The sequence below is a fragment of the Platalea leucorodia genome, assembly GCF_965183815.1.
Source record: "Platalea leucorodia genome assembly, chromosome: 33".
NCBI lineage: Eukaryota > Metazoa > Chordata > Aves > Pelecaniformes > Threskiornithidae > Platalea > Platalea leucorodia.
The window spans coordinates 248613-274924 of record NC_138855.1 but is presented as its reverse complement, the minus strand read 5'-3'; the positions used below and the strand labels follow the sequence as shown (position 1 = coordinate 274924).

Sequence of the window (26312 nt, the reverse complement as noted above, 5' to 3'; positions counted from 1 at the left end):
GGGCGGGACGCCGCGCCAGCGCGCTGCCTCGTGATTGGTTGGAGCGCGCCGGCGGCGCTCCCCGATTGGCCGGGCGGGCGGGCGGAAGGGGCGGGAAAGGGAGGGGCGGGAGTGGCGTCGGGAAGATGGCGGCGCTGGGGAGGGCGCTGCGGGCGCTGCGGGCCGGGGTCGGCGCCGGGGCCCGGCGTCGCTCGGCGGGGGCGGGCGGGGCCTTGGCGCTGCCGCGGGCGCCGCTGGGGGCGGATCCCCACGAGGAGGAGCCAATGGCGGTGGCGCAGAGGAAGGTGGGCGGGGCTAAGGGGGGCGGGGCTTGCGGGGGGAGAGGAAGGTCAAGGGCGGAGGGGCGGGGTGGGCGGGGCTTGGCGAAAGGGCGGGGCCTGGGACGCCGCGGGTCATGGGGGGCGGGGCTTGGGGCGGGGCTTGGATAAATGGGTGGGGCCTGGGGAGGGGGTGGAGCCTCAAGGGTGGGGCAAAGATGGGCGGGGAAAGGGGCGGGGCCGGGGACCCCAAGGGTCGGTGGGTGGGCGGGGCTTGGGGAAAATGGGTGGAGCCTGGGGAGGGGGTGGAGCCTCAAGGGTGGGGCAAAGATGGGGCGGGGAAAGGGGTGTGGCTTATGGAGTGGGCGGGGCTTGCTGGCAGGGTGGCGGGGCTGAGCCCTGTGGGCGGGGCTTAGGGGCTGTGGGTGGAGCCAGGTCCTTGGGGTGGGGCTTGGGTGGTGTGGGCGTGGCCTGCTGGGGGGGCGGGGCTTAGGGACCCCCAGCCTGGGCTTTGGGTGCTGTTTAGTGGGGGGCGGGGCTTAGTGGAGGGGCGGGGTCTGGGGTGGGCACTTGGGGGCGGAGCCAAGCGTTGTGGGCGTGGCCTGGAGCCGGTAAAGGAGGCGATGGGGGGGAGGAGGAGGAGATGGGGGGGTCTGGAGGGCTGGGGGGAGGGGCGGGGGGGTCTGGGGGGGCGGGGGGAGGGGCGAGGGGGGTCCGGAGGGTGGCGGGGGAGGGGACCCAGCTTTGGGGTGCCGGCAGAACCCCGATTACCACGGCTTCTCGGCCGAGCCGGACGCCGACGTCCTCAACATGCGGGCGGTTTTCTTCACCGGCGTCTCCGTCGCCATCGTCCTCGGCACCGTCTTCCTCTACTACCTGCCCGACTACGGGTGAGGGGCCTATAGGGGGCCGGGGGGGGTATAGGGGGCCTATGGGGGGCCGGGGGGGGTATGGGGGGCCCCCAGGGGGGTTATAGGGGTCTATGAGGGGCTATAGGGGGGTAGAGGAGCCTATAGGGGGCTGGGGGAGGGATATAGGGGGCCCCCAGGGGGGTTATAGGGGCCTATGAGGGGATATAGGGGGGTAGAAGGGCCTATAGGGGGCTGGGGGAGGGATATAGGGGGCCCCCAGGGGGGTTATAGGGGTCTATGAGGGTCTATAGGCAGCCCCTAGGGGACCTGGGAGGGGTTATAGGGGCCTATGAGGGGCTATAGGGAGGTATAGGGGCCTATAGGGGGCTGGGGGAGGGATATAGGCGGCCCCCAGGGGGATTATAGGGGTCTATGAGGATCTATAGGTAGCCCCTAGGGAGCTTATAGGGCCTTATGAGGGGATATACTGGGGCTGGGAGGGCCTGTAGAAGCCTATGAGGGGATTTAGGAGGGTATAGGGACCTATAGGGGGCCTGCAGGGGGGTATAGGGGCCTATAGGGGGCTGGGGGGGGATATAGGGGGCCCCCGGGGGGGCTATAGGGGTCTATGAGGGTCTATAGGCAGCCCCTAGGGGGGCTATAGGGGCTTGTGAGAGGATATAAGGGGCCTGGGAGGGGATATAGGGGAGTATAGGGGCCTATAGGGGGGTGGGGGGCGGATATAGGGGGCTGGGGGGGGATATAGGGGGCCCCCAGGGAGGTTATAGGGGTCTATGAGGGTCTATAGGTAGCCCCTAGGGAGCTTACAGGAGCTTATGAGGGGATATAGTGGGGCTGGGAGGGGCTGTAGAAGCCTATGAAGAGATTTAGGAGGGTATAGGGACCTATAGGGGGCCTGCGGGGGGGTATAGGGGCCTATAGGGGGCCCCCAGGAGGATTATAGGGATCTATGAGGGAATATAGGCAGCCCCTAGGGGACCTGGGAGGGGTTATAGGGGCCTATGAGGGGCTATAGGCAGCCCCTAGAGAAGTTATAGGGGCCTATAAAGACATATAGGTGGCCTGGGAGGCGCTATAGGGGCCTGGGAGGGGCTGTAGGGGGTCCCTAGGGAGTTATAGCGCCCAATGAAAAGATATAGAAGACTTGTGACATCTTATAGGGCCTTATAAGCGGATATAAGAACCTATGAAATAATATAGGGGGCCCCTAGGGTGGCTATAGGGGGCCTGTGTGGGGATATAGGGGGCCTGTGTGGGGATATAGGGGCCTATGAGGGGATATAGGGGCCTATGAGAGGATATAGACGGCCCCTAGGGGGTTATAGGGGCCTATGAGGGGGTACAGGAGCCTATAGGGGGTATGTAGGGGCTTATGGGGGGGATGTAGGGGGATGTAGGGGGCCTGGGAGGGTCTAAAGGGGTCTATGAGAGCATATAGAGGGGTTATAGGGATCTATGTGAGGATATAGGGGGGATATATGGGATCCCTAGAGGACCCATAGGGGCCTGTAATGGGATATAAGGCATCTATAGAAGGTTTATAGAGGTGTATGACGACATATACAGGGCTTATAAAGGTTTATGAGTGGATTTAGTAACCTGTAGGAGACCCCTAGGACGCATACGAGGGTGTGTAAGAATTTATAGTGCGATATAAGAGTCTATATAGAGCGTCTAGAAGATATACAGGGACCTATAGAACTCTATAAGGAGGTATAGGAGTTTACAAGGGGCTGTGGGGGGCCTGTGGGAGCCATGGGGGGATCTATAGAGCCCTATAGGCGGCTGTGGTGGTCTCCGGGGGAGCTGTAGGTGGCTGGGGTGGCGGGGGGGGGGTGCCTATAGGGTGCCTATAGGGTGCCTGACCCCCCCTCTCCCCGCAGGCTGCGGCAGTGGGCCCGGCGCGAGGCCGAGCTGCAGATCCGGGAGCGGGAGAGGCGGGGGCTGCCCCTGCTCGACCCCAACTACTACGACCCCGCCCGCCTCGCCCTGCCCCCCCCCGAGTGAGACCCCCCACCCTTGGGTGCCCCCCCCCACCCTTGGGTGCCCCCCCAACCCCCCCCGGGTGCCCCCCCAAACCCCTAGGGGGGGGTTACCCCCGCTGCGGGGCCGTTAATAAAGTGATGGGGGCTCGGATGGATTGGACCCCCCCTTTTTTTTGGGGGGTGGGGGGGGCTCAGCACACCTGGACTACAGCTCCCAGCAGCCCCTGCGGCACCGTGACGTCATCAGGCGGCGGCGACGGGATCCTACAGCCCCCATACACCCCCTATAGCTGCCCAGAGCCCCACCCCCCATGGGCCCCTAGAGCCCCCCCATGGGCCCTAGAGCCCCCCATAGCTCCTCATGACCCCCCCAAGCCCCTATAGCCCCCCCATGGGCCCTATAGGCCCCCATAACCCCTCATGACCCCCCCTGAGCCCCTATGGCCCCCCCCGGCCCCCTATAGCCCACACACAGCCCCCTATAGCCCCCTCATGGGCCCTATAGCCCCCCATAGCTCCTCATGACCCCCCCCAAGCCCCTATAGCCCCCCCATGGGCCCTATAGGCCCCCATAACCCCTCATGACCCCCCCTGAGCCCCTATGGCCCCCCCCGGCCCCCTATAGCCCCTCCCATGGGCCTCTATAGCCCCCCATAACTCCTCATGACATCCCCTGAGCCCCTATAGCCCCCCATAACTCCTCATGACCCCCCCCAGAGCCCCTATAGCCCCCCCATGGCCCCCTATAGCCCCCCCCCGAGCCCCTATGGCCTCCCCATGGCCCCCTATGCCCCCCCCACCCCCCCCATGGCCCCCACACAGCCCCTTGTAGCCCCCCCATGGGCCTTATAGCCCCCCATAGCTCCTCATGACCCCCCCCCGGAGCCCCTATAGCCTCCCCACGGCCCCCTATAGCCTCCCCCATGGGCCCTATAGCCCCCCATAGTTCCTCATGATCCCCCTGGAGCCCCTATGGCCTCCCCATGGCCCCCTATAGTCCTCCCATGGGCCTCTATAGCCCCCTCATAACTCCTCATGACCCCCCCCGAGCCCCTATAGCCTCCCCACGGCCCCCTATAGCCCCTCCTGAGCCCCTATACCCCCCCACGGCCCCATATAGCCCCCACACAGCCCCCTATAGCCCCCCATATCTCCTCATGACCCACCCCGAGCCCTGTAGCTCCCCCCCGGCCCCCTATAGCCCCCCATAACTCCTCATGACCCCCCCCGGAGCCCCTATAGCCCCCCCCCGGCCCCCCTATAGCCCCCCCCGAGCCCCTATGCCCCCCCCAAGCCCCTATAGCCCCCCCACGGCCCCCTATAGCCCCCCATATCTCCTCATGACCCTGTCCCAAGCCCCTATAGGACGCCCCCAGCTCCCTATACCCCCCTGCCAGCCCCTATAGAGCCCCCGCAGCCCCCCCCTAACCCCTCATAGGCTGCTATAGGCCCCCCCCAGCCCCCATACATCCCCTATAGGCCCCTATGCCTCCCCCAGGTCCCCCATAAGCCCCTACTCCCCCCCTGGCTCCCCATAGACTCCTATATGTCTGAATAACTCCTCCTATAACCACCTGTAGGTCCTCTATAGTTCCTTACAGCACACTATATATGTGTATATTCTCTATATGTTCATATAGGCCACTCCCTATAGGCCCCAACAGGCCCCTATAGCCCCCCCAGGCCCCTCATCGCTCATTATAGCCCCCCCCATCGTCCCCTATGGCTCTCCAGGCCCCCTATAGGCCCCTATATCCCCCTGCAGACTCCCCATAGCCCCCTATATGTCCCTACAGGCCCCTATACTGCCCCACAGGACCCTATCGACCCCCTAGGGGCCCCCTATAGGCTCCCCATAGCCCCCTATATGCCCCTGTAAGCCCCTACGTTGCCTCACAAGCCCTCTATTGGCCCCCACCACCCCCTATAGGCTCCCCATAGCCCCCTATATGCCCCTGTTGCCTCATAAGCCCTCTATCGCCCCCCACAGCCCCCTATAGGCCCCTATATCCCCTCATAGGCCCTCATAGGCTCCCCATAGCCCCCTCTAAGCCCCTATGTGGCCTCGCAAGCCCTCTATCATCTCCTATAGGCCCCTATATCTGCACATAGGCCCCTATATCCCCCCATAGGCTCCCCATAGCCCCCTCTAAGCCCCTATGTGGCCTCACAAGCCCTCTACCAGCCCCCTATATCCCCCCATAGGCCCCTATATCCCCTCAAAGGCCCCCATAGGCTCCCCATAGCCCCCTCTAAGCCCCTATGTGGCCTCACAAGCCCTCTACCAGCCCCCTATAGGCCCCTATATCCCCCCGTGGGCTCCCCATAGCCTCTTAGCCCCCTATAAGCCCCTATGTGGCCTCGCAAGCCCTTACCATCCCCCTATTGGCCCCTATATCCGCACATAGGCCCCCATAGGCCCCTATGTCCCCTCAAAGGCCCCCATAGGCCCCTATATCCCCTCATAGGCCCCCATATCCCCTCATAGGCCCCTATAGGCCCCCATAGGCCCCTATATCCCCTCAAAGGCCCCCATAGGCCCCTATAGGCCCCCACAGGCCCCTATACCCCTCATAGGGCCCCATAGGCCCCTCTATCCCCTCAAAGGCCCCCATAGGCTCCCATAGGCCCCCATAGGCCCCTCAAAGGCCCCTATAGGCCCCTATAGGCCCCCATAGGCCCCCGTGTCCCCTCCCGGCCGCCGTCGGGGCCGCGCGCGCGGCGCTGCTGTGTCACGAGGCCCCGCCCTCCCCGCGCATACGGAATGAGGTGGGCGTGGCCTGCCCCTCCATCCGGGTCCCGCGGCCGGAAGGGGGCGTGGCCAGACGGGGCGTGCCTTTTCCCTTCCGCCAATCAGCGCCGGGCTTGCGGCGAGGGGAGGGAGGGGGTGAGGGGGAGGCGGGATTGGCGGGAGGAGCCAGCCAATGGGAGGGCGGCGGCGGGAGCCGCCGTCCAATGGGAAGGGCCGGTGGGCGGGGCGGGGAGGGGGGAGGGAGGGGGCGGCGGGGGGGAAGCCGCCGCCGCCGCCATCTTGTCGCGGAGGAGCCGAGCGGAGCGGGCGGGACCCGGCGGCGGGGCCTGGACAGCATCATTGGTGCGGGGGGAGGGGGCCGGGGGGCCCCCGGGGGGCGCGGGGCGGGGCCGGGGGGGCGGGGACCCCCCGGTGGGTAGGGACCCCCCCCGGTTAGTGCGAACCCCCCCCCTTTGGGCTTGTGGGGAGGCCGAGGGGGGCCCCGGTAATGGGAACCGCCCCCCCCATGGGACCCCCGGTAATGGGAACCCGGCCCCCGGTAATGGGAACCGCCCCCCCCCCCATGGGACCCCCGGTAATGGGAACCCCCGACCCCGGTTAATGGGAACCACCCCCCCCATGGGACCCCCGGTAATGGGAACCCCCGACCCCGGGACCCCCGGTAATGGGAACCCGGCCCCCGGTAATGAGACCCCCCCCCATGGGACCCCCGGTAATGGGAACCCGGCCCCGGTAATGGGACCCCCCCCCCATGGGACCCCCGGTAATGGGAACCCCCTCCCCCGGGACCCCCGGTAATGGGAACCCGGCCCCGGTAATGGGACCCCCCCCCCATGGGACCCCCGGTTAATGGGAACCCGGCCCCGGTAATGGGAACCGCCCCCCCCCATGGGACCCCCGGTTAATGGGAACCCCCTCCCCCGGGACCCCCGGTAATGGGAACCCGGCCCCGGTAATGGGAACCGCCCCCCCCCATGGGACCCCCGGTTAATGGGAACCCCCTCCCCCGGGACCCCCGGTAATGGGAACCCGGCCCCCCATGGGACCCCCGGTAATGGGAACCCGGCCCCGGTAATGGGACCCCCCCCCGCCCCCCGCCAATGGGAACTTTTCAATGGGAGCCTCGTTACCAGGAACCTCCCCCGGTACTGGGAACCCCCGGGAGGGCCCCGCCCCCTGTGACGGGGTTGGGGGGGAGGGGGCGGTGTCCCCCGGTGTCCCTTAGCGTCACCCTCTGCATCCCCCGCTGTCGCCCTCTGTCACCCGGTGTCACCCGCTCCATCCCCCGGTGTCACCTGGTGTCACCCGGTGTCCATTAGCGTCACCCTCTGCATCCCCCGGTGTCACCCAGTGTCACCCTCTGTCACCTGGTGTCACCCGGTGTCCCTTAGCGTCACCCTCTCCATCGCCTGGTGTCACCCAGTGTCACCCTCTGTCACCTGGTGTCACCCGGTGTCCCTTAGCGTCACCCTCTCCATCCCCCGGTGTCACCCAGTGTCACCCTCTGTCACCTGGTGTCACCCGGTGTCCCTTAGCGTCACCCTCTCCATCCCCCGGTGTCACCCAGTGTCACCCTCTGTCACCTGGTGTCACCCGGTGTCCCTTAGCGTCACCCTCTCCATCCCCCGGTGTCACCCAGTGTCACCCTCTGTCACCTGGTGTCACCCGGTGTCCCTTAGCGTCACCTTCTTCATCCCCCAGTGTCACCCTCTGTCACCCGGTATCACCCGCTCCATCCCCTGGTGTCACCCAGTGTCCCTTAGTGTCACCCTCTTCATCCCCTGGTGTCACCCTGTGTCACCCGGTGTCCCTTAGTGTCACCCTCTCCATCCCCCGGTGTCACCCTCTGTCACCCGGTGTCACCCAGTGTCCCTTAGCGTCACCCTCTGCATCCCCCGGTGTCACCCTCTGTCACCTGGTATCACCCTCTCCATCCCCTGGTGTCACCCGGTGTCTCTTAGTGTCACCCTCTGCATCCCCCGGTGTCACCCTGTGTCACCCGGTGTCCCTTAGTGTCACCCTCTCCATCCCCCGGTGTCACCCAGTGTCACCCTCTGTCACCTGGTGTCACCTGGTGTCCCTTAGCGTCACCCTCTCCATCCCCTGGTGTCACCCAGTGTCACCCTCTGTCACCTGGTGTCACCCGGTGTCCCTTAGCGTCACCCTCTCCATCCCCTGGTGTCACCCTCTGTCACCTGGCGTCCCTTAGTGTCACCCTCTCCATCCCCTAGTGTCACCCTCCATCACCCGGTGTCACTCTGTGTCCCTTAGTGTCACCCTCTCCATCTCCCAATGTCATCCTCTGTCACCCTCTCCATCCCCTGGTGTCACCTTCCGTCACCCGGCGTCCCCCCGTGTCCCCAAGTGTCACCCTCCATCTCTTGGTGTCACTCAGTGTCACCTGGTGTCCCTTATTGTCACCTTCTCCATCCCTCAGTGTCACCTGGTGTCACCCTCTGTCGCCCAGTGTCTCCCCCAGTGTCCCTGAGTGCCACCCTCCATCCCTCAGTGTCACCTGGTGTCACCCTCTGTCACCTGGTGTCCCCCCCCGTGTCCCCCTCCATCCCACAGTGTCACCCAGTGTCCCCTGGTGTCACCATCCATCCCCCGGTGTCACCCTCTGTCCCCTAGTGTCACCCTCTCTGTCCCCCAATGTCCCTCTCCATCCCTGGTGTCACCCAATGTCACCCAGTGTCTGTCCCCAGTGTCACCCAGTGTCACCCTTTCCATTCCCCAGTGTCACCCAGTGTCACCCTCTCCATCCCTAGTGCCACCGGTGCGACTGTGTGTCCCTCAGTGCCACCTCCAGTGTCACCCACCACCCTCAGTGTCACCCATTGCCACCCCATGTCACCCGCTGCCCTCAGTGTCACCTGGTGTCACCCGGAGCCGCTGTGTCCCCCTCAGTGCCGCCCTGTGTGTCACCCACCACCCTCAGTGTCACCCGCTGCCACCCCCGTCCCCCCAAATGTCACCCCACTGTGTCCCCAGTGCTGTCACCCTGTCTGTCACCCGCTGTCCCCGGCTGACCTCTGACCTCTGACCCCGCAGATGTCCAGCTCCCCGCTGTCGAAGAAGCGCCGCGTCTCCGGGTCCGAGCCGCCGACGGGCTCCAGCCGCGCCCCCGCCCCCGCCGTCCCCCCCAGCGTCCCCCCCGCCAACGTGAGTGTCACCCCCTGTCACCCGGCTGTCCCCGTCACTCCCGGGTGTCCCTGTCACCCCTGGGGGGGGGCCCGTCACCTTCTCTGGTCCCCCCTGTGGTGCTCAGAGCTTCCCCCACTGATTGGAGTGTCACCCGGTGTCACCTGGCTGTCACCCGGTGTCACCCGGCTGTCACCCGGTGTCACCCACCTGCTACTTGGCTGTCCCTGTCACCCCTCGGGGGGGGCCCTGTCACCTTCTCTGGTCTCATTGTGCCCCACTAATGGGGCTGTCACCCGGTGTCACCCGGCTGTCACCTGGGTGTCCTTACATGTCATGGGTGGGACGTATGTCCCCCTCAATCCTTGTTGTCACCCCTGCTCAGAGCCACCCCTGTCAACGGGAGTGTCACCCGGTGTCACCTGGCTGTCACCCGAGCGTCCCCGTCACCCTCGGGGGGGGCCCTGTCACCTTCTCTGGTTTCATTGTCACCTCTGTGGTGCTCTGAGCCAGCCACGCTAATGTGACTGTCACCTTGCTGTCACCCAGCTGTCACCCCCTGGGTGTCCCTACCACTCCCAGTGTCACCTGGCCAACCCTGTTGTCACCTGGATGTCACCCATTTATCACCTCCCAGGTCTCCCTGCCCGACCCCAGGGTGACACAACTCCCCTCTCCATTCCCGAGTGTCACCTGGTGTCACCCGTTGTCACTTGATGTCACCCGTCCATCACCCCTGAGGTGTCGCATCTCAGGGTGACACAGCACCCGGTGTCACCCGTCCATCTCCTCTCAGCCCTCCCCACTGCCACCCAGTGTGTTTCCCCCCCCAACCCGGTGTCACCCGATGTCACCCGAGTGTCACCTATCCATCACAGCCCTCACGGCTGCCCCACAGCCCCCAGTGTCACCCGACTGTCACCCGGTGTCACCCATCCGTCTCCTCTCAGCCCCCCCCGCTGCCACCCAGTGTGTTTCCCCCCCCAGCCCGGTGTCACCCCATGTCACCCGGCTGTCCCCGTCCCTCACACCTCCCCGGTGTCCCCCCGCCGGGTGTCCCCCGGCCCCGCTGACGCCGTTGTCACCTTGTCACCCGCAGGGCATGGCGAAGAACGGGGGCGAGGCCGAGATCGATGAGGGGCTCTACTCCCGCCAGCTGTGAGTCCCCCGACCCCTGGGTCTTGGGGTGTTCCTAGGGATTTGGGGGGCTCCATAGGTGCTTGGGGGGGTTCTGTAGGTGCTTGGGTGGATCCCTAGGGATTTGGGGGGCTCCCCAGCCACCTGGGTCCCTCCCAGGGTGTTTTGGGGGGTCCCTAGGGACTTGGGGGGCTCCCCGGCTGCCTGGGTCCCCCCTGGGGGGATTGGGGGGTCCCCATGGGGGTCCCTATGGATTGGGGGGGTCCTTATGGACTTGGGGGGGGCATTCCCTATGGATTTGGGGGGGTCCTATGGATTTGGGGGGCTCCCCGGCTGCCTGGGTCCCCCCCTGGGGGTATTGGGGGGTCCCCATGGGGACTTGGGGGGCTCCCCATAGGGGTCTCTATAGATTGGGGGGGGGTCCTTATGGATTGGGGAGTCCTTATGGACTTGGGGGGGCATTCCCCATGGATTTGGGGGGTCCCTATGGACTTGGGGGGCTCCCCGGCCGCCTGGATCCCTCCCAGGTACCTTCAACCATTTCCACGGCCCTGGGGGGACCCCGGGGGGATTTGGGGGACCCCCCTGACCCCCCCTTTTCCCTCCCCCCCCCCCCAGGTACGTGCTGGGCCACGAGGCGATGAAGCGGATGCAGACGTCCAACGTCCTGGTGTCGGGGCTACGGGGGCTGGGGGTGGAGGTGGCCAAAAACCTGGTGTTGGGGGGGGTCAAATCCGTCACCCTCCACGACCCCCAACCCGCCGCCTGGCCCGACCTCGCCTCCCAGGTGAGCTAATTACCCCCTGGGCTTAATTACCCCCCCCCGGGGTAATTAATACCCCCACCCTGGGGCGGGTAACCCCGGGGGGGAGCTGGGATTTGGGGGGTTGCATGTTTGGGGTGAGCTAAATGCCCCCCCCCCGCGGTAATTAATCCACGCTGGGGTTGTTATCGGGGCTCGTTAGGGGAGTTAAATACCCCCCATGGGGTAATTAATTAACCTGGGGGTAATTAGTTAGCTGGGGGGGTAATTAGTTAGCTGGGGGGGGTGGTATGTGGGGTGATTGGGTGGCCCAGGGGAGCTAAATGCCCCCCCCGGGGCAATTAATCCACCCTGGGGTTGTTATCAGGGCTCGTTAGGGGGAGTTAAATGCCCCCCATGGGGTAATTAATTAATCGGGGGGAGTGATTAATTAATCTGGGGGGTAATTAGCTCCTATGGCGGTTGCTATGTGGGGGGATTGGGAAGATAAATGCCCCCCTAGGGCTAATTAATTTGCTGGGAGGGGGTAAATATCCCCCCGCGGTTGCTTTGTGGGGTGGTTGGGGCCCCCCATGGCCCTTAAACACCCCCCCCGGGGACCTAACTACCCCCCACGACCTTAAATACCCCCCTGGGGGGCCTAATTACCCCCCAGGGTGCTTAAATACCCCCCCGGCCCCTAAATACCCTCCTGGGGACCTATAGACCCCCCCCAAGCTCTGAAATACCCCCCTGGGGGCCTAAACGTCTCCTGTGGCCCTTAAATACCCCGGTGGGGGGCCTAAATACCCCCCAGCGTGCCCAAATACCCCCCCAGGCCCATAATTGCCCCCCCAGGGTGCCTAAATACTGCCCCCCAAGCCCTTAAATACCCTCCTGGGGACCTATAGAACCCCCCCCAAGCCGTTAAATACCCCCCTGGGGGGCCTAAATACCCCTCTAAGCTCTTAAATACCCCCCAGGGTGCCTAAATATCCCCCCCCCGGCCCATAATTCCCCCCCAGGGTGCCTAAATACCACCCCCCAAGCCCTTAAATACCCTCCTGGGGACCTATAGAACCCCCCCAAGCCCTTAAATACCCCCCTAGGGGACCTAAATACCCTCCCATAGGGGCCTAAATACCCCCCAAGCCCTTAAATACCCCCCAGGGTGCCTAAATACCCCCCCCAGGCCTTAAATACCCCCCCCCAAATACCCCTCTGGGGTTCCTTAAATGCCCTATAGGTTGACTGGGGGGGTTGGGGGTTGTCTGGGGGTGTTGGGGGTTCCGGGGGGGGGTTGGGGGGACCCCCTGACCCCCCCTTTTTTGTGCCCGCCCCCCCCCAGTTCTACCTGCGGGAGGAGGACGTGGGGCAGAACCGGGCGGAGGCGACGCTACCCCGGTTAGCCGAGCTCAACGCCTACGTCGCCGTCACCAGCACCTGCCAACCCCTCAGCCAGGAGCTGCTCGCGCCCTTCCAGGTACACCCGCCGCCGCCTGTACCCCCCCCGCGGCCGCCTGTACCCCCCCCGCGGCCGCCTGTACCTCCTGTGTCTGCCTGTACCCCCTATATCTGCCTGTACCCCCATCTGTGCCCCCTTTTTCTTCCCCCAAATCAACCCTGAGGCCAGTTATTCGGGTGGCCGACTGTCCTTCACGTGGCCGACTGTAGCCCTGTGGGGACGGCTCTACCCCCAACATCTACCTGTACCCCTCCTCGGGGACAGCTGTGTCCCCTGGGACAGCGTGGCCTCCCCACAATCCTTTGTCCGTGTGTCCGGCTGTACCTCACGTGGCCGACTGTAACCTCTGGGGACAGTTGTACCCCCAACAACCACCTGTACCCCCCCTAGGGGCAGTTGTGACCGCTAGAACAGCGGTGGCCTTGCCACAACCATCCCTGGTGTCGTGTGTCCGGCTGTACTCAGGGGCCAACTGTAACCTCCGTGGCTGGTTGTACCCCCAACAGCCGCCTGTACTCACCCCGGGGATGGTTGTGTCCCCTGGGACAGCGGTGGCCTCCCCACAGCCATTTGTCCGTGTGTCCGGCTGTACTCTCGTGGACCGACTGTAACTCCTGTGACCAGTTGTACCCCCAACAGCCACCTGTACCCCCCCCCCCAGGGACAGTTGTGACCACGAGGACAGCGGTGACCTCCCCACAACCATCCCTGGTGTCGTTTGGTCACGTGCCCGGCTGTACTCGGGGCCGACTGTAACTTCCCCGGCCGGTTGTACCCCAAACAGCCACGTATGCCCCCGCCCGGGGACGGCTGTGTCCCCTGGGACGGCGGTGGCCTCCCCACAACCATCCCTGGGACTGTTTGTGTCCCGCTGTCCCTGCGTCCGGTTGTGTGTCCGACGGTGACTCTCCGTGGCTGCCTGTACCCACCCAGGACCCCCTGAACCCCCCTCGTTTCTGGATCTGACGGTCTCTGTGCGCCCTTGTGCATCCATTTGTCTGTCCTTGGGTCTGGTTGTGCGTCCGACTGTACGCCTCCATGGGTGTTCGTGTCTCCGTGGCCGCCTGTACCCAGCCAGGACCGTCTGTACCCAGCCGGGACCCCCTGTACCCCCCGGTTCCTGGGTCCGATGGTCTCTGTGTACTGTTACGTGTCCACCTGCCTGTCCGTGGGCTCGGTTGTGCGTCCGCCTGTACCTCTCGGTGGCTGCTGGTGTCTCTGTGGCAACTTGTTGCCACTCGGGACCGCCTGTTGCCTCTCAGGACCTGTACCACCCAATTTCTGGGTCTGACAGCCTCCACGTGCCTTTACCTGTCCATCTGTCCATCCGGTTGTGTGTCCGACTGTACTTTTATGCGGCTCTTTGTGTCTCCGTGGCCGCCTGTACCCCCCCCAGGACCCCCTGTACCCCCTGTTTTCTGGGTCTGAGGGTCTCCGTGTGTCTGTCTGTCCATCTGTCTGTGCGGTTGTGCGTCCGCCTGTACCTCTCCGTGGCTCTTTGTCTCTCCGTGGCCGCTTGTACCCCTCGAATCCCCCCCATAACCCTCCCTGAGGGGGGAGGGGGGGGTTATCCACCCCTTGTGGCCTCCCGTCCGTCTGTCCCCTTGTCCGGCCGCCTGTCCCCCGCCCCGGCGGACTGACAGACGGACGGACGGGGTCTCTCCGTAGGTGGTGGTGTTGACCAACTCGTCGTTGGAGGAACAACTCTGGGTCGGGGACTTCTGCCACGTCCATGGGATCAAGTTGGTGGTGGCCGACACCCGCGGGCTTTTCGGGTGAGCCGGGCGCCTGGGCGCCTTCTATAGGGTGCCTGCGTCCCTTCTATAGGGTCTCCCAGACACCTGGGTGCCTTCTATAGGGTGCCTGGGCGCCTTCTATAGGGTGCCTGGGTGCCTGGGTCCCTTCTATAGGGTCTCCCAGACACCTGGGTGCTTTCTGTAGGGTCTCCTGGATGCCTTCTATAGGATGCGCTGGGCACTTGGGTCCTTTCTATAGGGTGCCTGGATGCCTGGATCCTTTCTATAGGGTCTCTCGGGTGCCTGGGTCCCTTCTGTAGGGTCTCCCGGACGCTTGGGTGCCTTCTATAGGGTGTCCCAGATGCCTGGGTTCCATTTGTAGGGTCTCCCGGACGCCTGGGTGCCTTCTATAGGGTCTCCTGGGTGCCTGGATCCCTTATATAGGATGCACTGGGCACTTGGGTCCTTTCTATAGGGTGCCTGGATGCCTGGGTCCCTTCTATAGGGTCTCCCAGACACCTGGGTGCCTTTTGTAGGGTGCCTGGGCGCCTTCTATAGGGTGCCTGGGTGCCTGGGTCCCTTCTATAGGGTCTCCCAGATGCTTGGGTGCCTTCTATAGGGGCTCCCGAATGCTTGGGTGCCTTCTATAGGGTCTCCTGGATGCCTGGATCCCTTGCATAGGATGCGCTGGGCACTTGGGTCCTTTCTATAGGGTGCCTGGATGCCTGGGTCCCTTCTATAGGGTCTCCCAGACTCCTGGGTCCCTTCTATAGGATGCCTAGGCGCCTGGGTCCCTTCTATAGGGTCACTCAGGTGCCTGGGTCCCTTCTATAGGGTCACTCAGGTACCTGGGTCCCTTCTGTAGGGTCTCCCAGACTCCTAGGTCCCTTCTATAGGATGCCTAGGCACCTGGGTCCCTTCTATAGGGTCACTCAGATGCCTGGGTCCCTTCTGTAGGGTCTCCTGATGCTTGGGTGCCTTCTATAGGGTCTCTTGGACACCTGGGTGCCTTCTATACGGTGTCCCAGATGCCTGGGTGCCTTCTGTAGGGTCTCCTGGATGCTTGGATCCCTTCTATAGGGTCTCTCAGGTGCCTGGGTCCCTTCTGTAGGGTCTCCCGGATGCTTGGGTGCCTTCTATAGGGTCTCCTGGACACCTGGGTGCCTTCTATAGGGTCTCTTGGATACCTGGGTGCTTTCTATAGGGTGTCCCAGATGCCTGGGTTCCTTCTATAGGGTCTCCTGGACACCGGGGTGCCTTCTATAGGGGCTCCTGGGTGCCTGGATCCCTTATATAGGATGCACTGGGCACTTGGGTCCCTTCTATAGGGTGCCTGGGCGCCTGGGTCCCTTCTATAGGGTGTCCCGGGTCCCTGGCTAACCCCGCCCCCCCCGCCCCCCATTTTAGGCAGCTTTTCTGCGATTTCGGGGACGACATGGTGGTGACGGACACCAACGGGGAACAACCGCTCAGCGCCATGGTTTCCATGGTGACCAAGGTACCGGCTGCTCGGGTGGGGGAAGGGGTGTCACCCTGTGTCCCCTCACCCACCCACGGGTGTCCCCCCGCCCACCCAGGGGTGCCCGGGGGAGGTGACGTGCCTGGACGAGGCTCGGCACGGCTTCGAGACCGGCGATTTCGTCACCTTCACCGAGGTGGAGGGGATGGAGGAGCTGAACAGCTGCGGCCCCGTCGAGATCCGCGTCCTCGGTGAGCCCGGAGCCCCGCCTCCCTTCTATAGGGGCTCCCGGATGCCTGGCTCCCTTCTATAGGGTGTCCTGGGCGCCTGGCTCCCTTCTGTAGGGTGTCCTGGGCGCCTGGCTCCCTTCTGTAGGGTGTCCTGGACACCCAGATCCCTTCTAGAGGGGCTCCTGGACACTAGGGTCCCTTCTATAGGGTCTCCCGATGCTTGGGTCCTTTCTATAGGGTGTTCCAGATGTCTAGGTTCCTTCTATAGGGTGTCCTGGATGCCTAGGTTCCTTCTATAGGGTCTCCCAGATGCCTGGGTCCCTTCTATAGGGCGTCTTGGACACCTGGGTCCCTTCTATAGGGTCTCCCGATGCTTGGGTCCCTTCTATAGGGTGTCCCAGATGTCTAGGTTCCTTCTATAGGGTGTCCTGGATGCCTAGGTTCCTTCTATAGGGTCTCCCAGATGCCTGGGTCCCTTCTATAGGGCGTCTTGGACTCCTGGGTCCCTTCTGTAGGGTGTCCTGGATGCCCAGGTCCTTCTAGAGGGGCTCCTGGACATCTGGGTCCCTTCTATAGGGTGTCCCGATGCTTGGGTCCCTTCTATAAGGTCTCCCAGATGCCTAGGTTCCTTCTATAGGGTGTCCCAGATGCCTGAGTCCCTTCTATAGGGTGTCCTGGACACCCAGGTCCCTTCTAGAGGGGCTCCCGGGTGCCTGGGTCCCTTCTATAGGGTGCCCTGTGTCCCTGGGTCCCTTCTATAGGACATCTTGGATGCCTATGTCCCTTCTGTAGGGTGTCCTGGATGCCCAGATCCCTTCTAGAGGGCTCCTGGACACCTGCATCCCTTCTATAGGGTCTCCCGATGCTTGGGTCCCTTCTATAGGGTTTCCCAGATGCCTGGGTCCCTTCTATAGCATGTCCTGGACACCTGGGTCCCTTCTATAGGGTGTCCTGGATGCCTAGGTCCCTTCTAGAGGGGCTCCTGGACACCTGGGTCCCTTCTATAGGGTCTCCCAGATGCCTGGATTCTTTCTATAAGGTGGCCCGATGCCTGGGTCCCTTCTATAGCATGTCCTGGACGCCTGGGTCCCTTCCATAGGGTGTCCTGGATGCCTGGGTCCCTTCTATAGGGTGTCCTGGATGCCTGGGTCCCTTCTGTAGGGTGTCCCGGATGCCTGAGTCCCTTCTATAGGGTGTCCTGGACACCCAGGTCCCTTCTAGAGGGGCTCCCGGGTGCCTGGGTCCCTTCTATAGGGTGCCCTGTGTCCCTGGGTCCCTTCTATAGGGTGCCCCGGGTGCCTGAGTCCCTTCTATAGGGTGCCCTGGGTGCCTGAGTCCCTTCTATAGGGTGCCCTGTGTGCCTGGGTCCCTTCTATAGGGTGCCCGGGCGCCCGGGTCCCTTGGTGACAGCCCCTCCCCCAGGGCCCTACACCTTCAGCATCGGGGACACCAGCGGCTTCGGGGACTACGTGAGGGGGGGGATCGTCACCCAGGTCAAGATGCCCAAGCACATCCGCTTCGTGAGTGGCACTGGGAGCACTGGGAGGGGACTGGGGGTGGATTAGGAGGTGCTGGGAGGGGACTGGGGGGCACTGGGAGGGACTGGGGGTGGGTTAGGAGGCACTAAGAGGGGACTGGGGGGCACTGGGAGGGACTGGGGGTGGGTTAGGAGGCACTGAGAGGGGACTGGGGGGCACTGGGAGGGACCGTGGGCAGACTGGGGGGCACTGGGAGAGACTGGGGGGCACTGGGAGGGGACTAGGATACACTGGGAGGGACTGGGGGTGGATTAGGAGGTGCTGGGAGGGGACTGGGGGGCACTGGGAGGGACTGGGGGCAGACTGGGGGACACTGGGAGGGACTGGGGGTGGATTAGGAGGTGCTGGGAAGGGACTGGGTGGCACTGGGAGGGACTGGGGGTGAATTAGGAGGTGCTGGGAAGGGACTGGGTGGCACTGGGAGGGACTGGGGGTGGATTAGGAGGTGCTGGGAGGAGATTGGGGGGCACTGGGAGGGACTGGGGGCAGACGGGGGAGCACTGGGAAGGGACTAGGAGGCGCTGGGAGGGGATTGGGGGGACTAAGGGAGTACTGGGAGGGGACTGGGGAGCACTGGGAGGTGCTGGGAGGGCATTAGGGAGGATTGAGAGAGATTGGGAGGGGGATTATAGGGAACTGGGAGTGACTGGGGGCAGACTGGGGGGGTGCTGGGAGGGATTGGGGGTGACTTGGGCAGACTGGGGGACACTGGGGAGGACTGGGAGAGGATTGGGGGGACTGAGGACTGGGAGGGACTGGGAGGGAAATGGGGGGGACTGGGGGATACTGGGGGGCGCTGGGGTGGATTGGGGGGTACGTGGGGGTGGTGGGAGGTTATCAGGGGGCATTGGGAGGGGATTGGGGGGCACTGGGAGATACTGGGGGGAACTGGGAGATACTGGGGGGAACTGGGGCATTGGGAGTGGACTGGGGGGCACTGGGAGGGACTGGGGAGCACTGGGAGGTACAGGGGCATAGCAGGAGGTCATCGAGGGGCGCTGGGAGGGAATTGGGGGGCACTGGGAGGGAATTGGGGGGCACTGGGATATACTGGGAGGGACTGGGAGGCACTGGGTGCTCACCCCGCCCCGTGTCCCCGCCGTCCCCAGAAGCGGCTGCGGGAGGCGCTGGTGGAGCCGGAGCTGATGATCACCGACTTCGGGAAGGCCGAGAGACCTCCCATGATGCACTGGGGCTGGCAGGCCCTGCACCGCTTCATCCGCCAACATGGCCGCCCGCCTCGGCCCCGCCACCAGGTGGGGACAGCGGGGACCTTGGGGACATGGCGGGGGCTTGGGGACGTGGAGGCCACCAGGTCCTGCGCCAACATGGCCGCCGCCGTGACCTCCCCACCAGTTGGGGACGTTGGGGACATGGAGGCCACCAGGTCCTGCGCCAACATGGCCGCCACTGTCACCTCCCCACCAGTTGGGGACGTTGGGGACATGGAGGCCACCAGGTCCTGCGCCAACATGGCCGCCTACCATGGCTCCACCACCAGCTGGGGACGTTGGGGACATCAAGGGTTGGGGACGTTGGGGACATGGAGGCCACCGTGTCATGCATCAACATGGCCGCCCACCATGACCTCACCACCAGTTGGGGACACTGGGGACATCAGGGGCGTTGGGGACATGGAAGCCACCGTGTCCTGTGCCAACATGGCCGCCCGCCATGGCCCCACTACCAGTTGGGGACATCAAGGGTGTTGGGGACATTGGGGACATGGAGGCCACCGTGTCCTCCGCCAACATGGCCGCCCACCATGACCTCACCACCAGTCGGTGACGCTGGGGACATTGAGGGCGTTGGGGACACGGAGGCCACCACGGCCCCACCACCGCTTGGGGACATCAAGGCCATCGGGGACGTTGGGGACATCATGGGGGACACGGAGGCCACCAAGTCCTTCACCACCCCGACTTGTGCCCCCCCCCCCCCCCCCTTGTCCCCTGGGGGGGGCGGGGCTCCTGAGGCTCCTCCCCAATGTCCCCAACCCCCTGTGTCCCCACCCAGGGTGACGCGGCCGAGGTGGTGGCCTTGACCCGGGAGGTGGCCCCGGGGGCGGAGCTGGACGAGGACCTCCTACGGGAATTGGCCTTCCAGGCCACCGGTGACCTGGCACCCGTCAACGCCTTCATCGGGGGGTTGGCGGCCCAGGAGGTCATGAAGGTACCGGCCACCTGGGTCCCCTCCGTGGCCACCCGGGTCCCTTCGGTGGCCACCCGGGTCCCCTCGGTGGCCACCCGGGTCCCCTAACGAGCGGCGTCACCTAGGCGGTGTCGGGGAAGTTCACGCCCATCACCCAGTGGCTCTACTTCGACGCCCTGGAGTGTCTCCCCGAGGAGAACAAGGAGACGGTTCTTACCGAGGAGCAGTGTCGCCCGGTGAGCACCCATGGGTGGGGGGCGTCGGGGGGGGGGCACCCATGGGTGGCACCTCCTTGGGGTGGGTGTTGGCCATGGGGCACCCATGGGTGGCATTGCCTTGAGGTGGGTGTTGGTTGTAGGACGTTGGATGGAGGACACCCATGAGTTGGGCGTCTTCTTGACCTCAGCCATGGGTTGGCCACCTTCTTGGGGGCACCCATGGGTGGGCGTTGGCTGTGGGGCACCCATGGGTGGGCATTGGTTGGGGAGCACCCATGGGTGGCATCTCCTTGGGGTGGGTGTTGGTTGCAGGACGTTGGATGGAGGACACCCATGGGTTGGGCAGGTTCTTGACCTCACCCATGGGTTGGCCACCTTCTTGGGGGCACCCATGGGTGGGCATCTCCCTGGGGTGGGCGTTGGCCATGGGGAACCCATGGGTGGCATCTCCTTGGGGTGGGCGTTGGCCATGGGGCACCCATGGGTGGGCATCTTCTTGGGGTGGGCATTGGTTGTAGGACGTTGGATGGAGGACACCCATGGGTTGGGCGTCTTCTTGACATCACCCATGGGTTGGCCACCTTCTTGGGGGCACCCATGGGTGGGCGTCAGCCATGGGGCACCCATGGGTGGGCACCTCCTTGGGGTGGGTGTTGGCCATGGGGCACCCATGGGTGGGCACCTCCTTGAGGTGGGTGTTGGCCATGGGGCACCCATGGGTGGCCTCTCCTTGGGGGTGGGCGTTGGTTGTAGGACGTTGGATGGAGGACACCCATAGGTTGGGCAGGTTCTTGACCTCACCCATGGGTTGGCCGCCTTCCTGGGGGCACCCCCGGGCGGCTGGCACCCATGGGTGCCTTTGGGGCCCCCGGGGGCGGGGTGACACGGCGGGGTGACACGGCCGGGTGACACCTCGCCTCGTCCCCAGCGCAACAGCCGCTACGACGGGCAGATCGCCGTCTTCGGGGCGGAGCTGCAGGCCAAGCTGGGCGCCCAGAAGTACTTCGTGGTCAGTGTCCCCAGGTGTCCCCAAGTGTCCCCAGGGGTCCCCAGGGGTCCCCACCTGGGTCCTCCGTCCCCACGTGTCCCCAAATGTCCCCACGTCTCCTCACCCGTCTCCCAGGCGTCCTCCTCTCCCACCCCCGTGTCCCCAAGCCTCCGTGGCCACCTCGGGCTACGTCCCCAAGTGTCCCCTCCCTGTCCCCACGTGTCCCCAGGTGTCCCCAAGTGTCCCCATGGGTCCTCAGAGTGTCCCCAAGTGTCCCCAACTCCCTCCAGGTGTCCCCTGAGTGTCCCCAAGTGTCCCCACCCATCCCCGAGTGTCCCCACGTGTCCCTCAGGTGTCCCCAAGTGTCCTCACGGGTCTCCCGAGTGTCCCTGTGTGTCCCCAGAGTGTCCCCAAGTGTCCCCATCTCCCTCCAGGTGTCCCCAAGTGTCCCCACCCATCCCCAAGTGTCCCCTCATTCCCCCATCCCCGTGTCCCCAACCCTCCTGGGCCACCTCAGCCTGCGTCCTCCAGTGTCCCCACGTGTCCCTCAAGTGTCCCCAAGTGTCCCCAGGGGTCTCCCAAGTGTCCCTGCGTGTCCCCACGCGTCCTCAGAGTGTCCCCAGAGTGTCCCCATCTCCCTCCAGGTGTCCCCAAGTGTCCCCACCCATCCCCAAGTGTCCCCTCATTCCCCCATCCCCGTGTCCCCAACCCTCCTGGGCCACCTCAGCCTGCGTCCTCCAGTGTCCCCACGTGTCCCTCAAGTGTCCCCAAGTGTCCCCAGGGGTCTCCCAAGTGTCCCTGCGTGTCCCCACGCGTCCTCAGAGTGTCCCCAGAGTGTCCCCATCTCCCTCCAGGTGTCCCCAAGTGTCCCCACCCATCCCCAAGTGTCCCCTCATTCCCCCATCCCCGTGTCCCCAACCCTCCCGGGCCACCTCGGCCTATGTCCCCAAGTGTCCCCACGTGTCCCTCAAGTGTCCTCACAGGTTTCCCCGAGTGTCCCCAAGTGTCCCCACAGGTCCTCAGAGTGTCCCCAAGTGTCCCCAGGTGTCCCCATCTCCCTCCAGGTGTCCCCACGTGTCCCCACCCATCCCCAAGTGTCCCCACATGTCCCTCTGGGTGTCCCCACGTGTCCCTCAAGTGTCCCCAAGTGTCCTCACAGGTTTCCCGAGTGTCCCCAAGTGTCCCCACAGGTCCTCAGAGTGTCCCCAAGTGTCCCCAGGTGTCCCCATCTCCCTCCAGGTGTCCCCAAGTGTCCCCACGTGTCCGTCAAGTGTCCCCAAGTGTCCTCATAGGTCCTCAGAGTGTCCCCAATGTCCCCATCTACCTCCAGGTGTCCCCGAGTGTCCCCTCATTCCCCCATCCCCATGTCCCCAACCCTCCCAGGCCACCTCAGCCTGTGTCCTCGAGTGTCCCCATGTGTCCCCACGTGTCCCTCAAGTGTCCCCAAGTGTCCTCACGGCTCTCCCAAGTGTCCCTGCGTGTCCCCATGCGTCCCCTGAGTGTCCCCAAGTGTCCCCATCTCCCTCCAGGTGTCCCCTCATCCCCACCCCTTTCCCATCCCCGTGTCCCCAGCCCTCCCGAGCCACCTCGGCCTGTGTCCCCACGTGTCCCCATGTGTCCCTGAGTGTCCCCAAGTGTCCTCACAGCTCTCCCGAGTGTCCCCAAGTGTCCCCACGGGTCCTCAGAGTGTCCCCAAGTGTCCCCAAGTGTCCCCATCTCCCTCCAGGTGTCCCCAGGTGTCCCCTCATCCCCACCCCTTTCCCATCCCCGTGTCCCCAACCCTCCCGAGCCAACTTGGCCTGCGTCCCCCCGTGTCCCCATGTGTCCCTGAGTGTCCCCGCGTGTCCCCACGTGTCCCCGCGTGTCCCCGCGCGCAGGTGGGGGCGGGGGCCATCGGCTGCGAGCTGCTGAAGAACTTCGCCATGGTGGGACTGGGCTGCGGCCCCGAGGGTTGCGTCACCGTCACCGACATGGACACCATCGAGAAGTCCAACCTCAACCGCCAGTTCCTCTTCCGGCCCTGGGATGTGACGGTGAGGGGGAGGAGCCTGGAGGGAGTGGGCGGAGCCTGGAGGGGCGGGGATTGTAGGGGGCGGGGTCTACGGGAGCCACCATCGTGATGGGTCAAGGTTGAGTTGACCTCTGTCAACCGGCAGGCCTTGATGAGTGAGTGGGAGGGGCCTAAGTGGGTGGGCCTTAAGGGGGAGGAGCCTGAGGGGTTGGGAATGAGTGGGTGGGGGCTCAGGGGGCGGGGCCTCGAGGGGTGGAGCCTATGGGGCAGAAAGCGCCATGGAGTTGGTCAACGTTGAGTTGGCCAACGCCGGCGGTCGAGTTGTCTCGAGGTGGAGCGGTGAGTGGGAGGGGCCTAAGTGGGTGGGCCTTAAGGGGGAGGAGCCTATGGGGTGGCAGATGAGGGGGCGGGGCTCTGGGGGGGCGGGGTCTCATAGGGCGGAGTTTACAGGGTGGGAAGTGGCATCAAGATGCTGCCGTTGGGTTGGCCAACGTCAACGGTCAACTTGACCGTTGATTTGTTGGATGAGGCGCAAAGGGGCGGGGCTTAAGGGGGCGGGTCCAGCAGGGGCGGGGCTTAAGGGGAGGAGCCTATGAGGTAGAGGCCCAGGGGGTGGAGTCTGTGGAGGGGAACCAGCCTCCATTGCGTAGGCCAACGTCAACGGTCAACGCGCTTTGACGTTTCGTCGGATTGGCAGAGGCGCAAAGGGGTGGGGCTTAAGGGGGGCGTGTCCAACGAGGGTGGGGCTTAAAGGGGGCAGGGCTTAAAAGGCTCCACCCCCTTCCAGAAACTCAAGTCGGAGCGGGCGGCGGCGGCGGTGCGGGAGATGAACCCGGCGCTGCGGGTGAGCAGCCGCCCCGACCGCGTCGGCCCCGACACCGAGCGCGTCTACGACGACGACTTCTTCGAGGCCCTGGACGGCGTCGCCAACGCCCTGGACAACGTCGACGCCCGTGAGCACCCGTGGGGTCCTTAGGGTGCTGGGGGGGGGGCTCGGGGTGCTGGGGGGGGTCCTTGGGGTGCTGGGGGGGTCATTTGGGTGCTCCGGGGGGTTTAGGGGGGCTAGAGAGGGTCTTCAGGGTGGTGTGGGGTGATCTTGGGGTGCTATAGGGTGTCTTATGGATGCTATAGAGGTGCTATAGGGGTTTTTTTGGGTGCTGGGGGGGTTTTGGGGTCCTATAGGGGGTCTTCAGGGTGCTGGGGGATGATCTTGGGGTGCTATAGGTCACCCTTTGGGTGCTTTTGGGGTGCTATAAGGGGTTTTTGGGTGCTCTGGGGGTTTGGGGGAGTTTTTGGAACACTATAGGTACCCCCAGGGGTGCTATAGGGACCCCAGGAAAGCTATAGGTATCCTTAGGGGTGCTATAGGGCCACTTAGGAACAGCATAGGCACCCCCGGGCTGCTGTAGGGATGCTTTAGGGACTGCCAGGGGTGCTATAGGGATGCTATAGGTACTCTAGGGGTGCTATAGGGACCCTGGGAATGCTATAGGGACCCCTTAGGCATGCTCTAGAGATGCTGTAGGTACCCGCAGAAACACTATAGGTACTTGCAGGAATGCTATAGGCATCTTCAGGTATCCTATATGTCTTTCAATAATACTATAAGGACCCCGGGAGTGCTATAAGCGTCTCTGGGGGTGCTATAGGGACCTCAGGCAGGATATAGGTACCTTTGGGGGTGCTATGAGATGCTGTAGGTACCCCCAGAAACGCTATAGGTACCCCCAGAAATGCTATAGGTACTCGCAGGGATGCTATACGGGCCTTGAGATGTAATATAGGGACTTCAGGTGTGCTATAGGGCCCTTCACGTGTGCTATAGGGCCCTTGAGGTGTGCTATAGGGTCCTTGAGGTGTGCTATAGGGCCCTTCAGGTGTGCTATAAGGACTTTCAGGTGTGCTATAGGGCCCTTCAGGTGTGCTATAAGGACTTTCAGGTGTGCTATAGGGCCCTTGAGGTGTGCTATAGGGCCCTTCAGGTGTGCTGTAAGGCCCTTCAGGTGTGCTATAGGGTCCTTCAGGTGTGCTATAGGGCCCTTCAGGTGTGCTATAGGGTCCTTCAGGTGTGCTATAGGGCCCTTCAGGTGTGCTATAGGGTCCTTCAGGTGTGCTATAAGGCCCTTCAGGTGTGCTATAGGGCCCTTCAGGTGTGCTATAAGGCCCTTCAGGTGTGCTATAGGGCCCTTGAGGTGTGCTATATGGCTCTTCAGGTGTGCTATAAGGCCCTTCAGGTGTGCTATAGGGTTCTCAGGACCGCTATAGGGACCCCAGAGTGACACAGGGCCCCCCCAGGACCGCTATAGGGACCTCAGGGTGCCCCAACCCCCCCCCAAGGAGCCTGGGTACGCATCTACCAGAGCCCCGTTCTCCTCCTATAGGGCTCTATATGGACCGGCGCTGCGTTTACTACCGGAAGCCGCTGCTGGAGTCGGGGACGCTGGGGACGAAGGGGAACGTGCAGGTGGTGATCCCCTTCCTCAGCGAGTCCTACAGCTCCAGCCAGGACCCCCCCGAGAAGGCCATCCCCATCTGCACCCTCAAGAACTTCCCCAACGCCATCGAGCACACCCTCCAGGTGCACCCTATAGGCGCCTCGCCTCTATAGGGGGCTCCCAGCTCCCTTCTCCGGGGGGCTCCGAGCGCCCAGGGGGTTAACACGGGGTGGTTTGGATGCCTGGGGCTCTTCTATAGGGGGTCCTGGGCACCTGGGGCTCTTCTATAGGGGGCTCTGGACACCTGGCTCCCTTCTATAGGGGGCTCTGGGTGCCTGGGTCCTTTCTATAGGGGGTCCTGGGCGCCTGGGGCCCTTCTATAGGGGGTCCTGGATGCCCAGCTCCCTTCTCTGGGGGGCTCCGAGCGCCCGGGGGGTTAACACGGGGTGGTTTGGATGCCTGGGGCTCTTCTATAGGGGGTCCTGGGCGCCTGGGGCCCTTCTATAGGGGGCTCTGGGTGCCTGGGTCGTTTCTATAGGGGGTCCTGGGCACCCGGGTCCCTTCTATAGGGGGCTCTGGGTGCCTGGGTCGTTTCTATAGGGGGTCCTGGGCGCCTGGGGCCCTTCTATAGGGGCCTGGGCGCCCCGCTGACAGCCCCTCCTCCGCAGTGGGCGCGTGACGAGTTCGAGGGCCTCTTCAAGCAGCCGGCGGAGAACGTCAACCAGTACCTGACGTGGGTGTCGGGGGCGGGGCGGGGGCGGCCCCTATGGCGCGGCACCTATAGAACCCCGGCACGGCGCCTACAGACCCCCCTGCACGGCACCCACCCTGCACGGCACCCCTATAGCCCCTGCGCAGCACCCATTCTGCACGGCACCTATAGACCCCCCTGCACAGCACCTATAGACCCCCCTGCACAGCACCCACCCTGCATAGCACCCCTATAGCCCCTGCACAGCACCCATCCTGCACGGCACCTATAGACCCCCCTGCACAGCACCTATAGACCCCCCTGCACAGCACCCACCCTGCATGGCACCCCTATAGCCCCTGCGCGGCACCCATTCTGCACGGCACCTATAGACCCCCCTGCACAGCACCTATAGATCCCCCTGCACAGCACCCATCCTGCACCGCACCTATAGAACTCCCTGCACAGCACCTATAGACTCCCCTGCACTGCACCCACCCTGCA

At 64.3% G+C, this 26312-nt stretch overlaps 2 protein-coding genes across 2 annotated transcripts in view; both read left to right on the top strand.

Moving 5' to 3' along the window:
* Positions 1–110: 110 nt before the first annotated feature.
* NDUFB11 (NADH:ubiquinone oxidoreductase subunit B11) lies at positions 111–3265 on the top strand. Its single transcript, XM_082334308.1, has 3 exons — positions 111–284; positions 1017–1147; positions 3013–3265. Exons 1-3 carry the CDS (start codon positions 126–128, stop codon positions 3134–3136), a joined length of 414 nt encoding a protein of 137 aa, XP_082190434.1. The 5' UTR covers positions 111–125; the 3' UTR covers positions 3137–3265.
* A 2876-nt stretch (positions 3266–6141) lies between these two features.
* The window catches only part of LOC309601394 (ubiquitin-like modifier-activating enzyme 1), a 30800-nt gene continuing 10629 nt past the window's right edge, over positions 6142–26312 (top strand). Inside the window, 17 exon segments of the mRNA XM_082334381.1 lie at positions 6142–6208; positions 8918–9028; positions 10107–10165; positions 10763–10931; positions 12235–12369; positions 14020–14126; positions 15495–15585; positions 15665–15797; positions 17199–17296; positions 18424–18570; positions 19331–19486; positions 19591–19701; positions 20612–20692; positions 22549–22704; positions 23470–23635; positions 25064–25260; positions 25786–25850. Coding sequence (XP_082190507.1) covers positions 8918–9028; positions 10107–10165; positions 10763–10931; positions 12235–12369; positions 14020–14126; positions 15495–15585; positions 15665–15797; positions 17199–17296; positions 18424–18570; positions 19331–19486; positions 19591–19701; positions 20612–20692; positions 22549–22704; positions 23470–23635; positions 25064–25260; positions 25786–25850 — 1982 coding nt within the window. The 5' untranslated portion in view covers positions 6142–6208.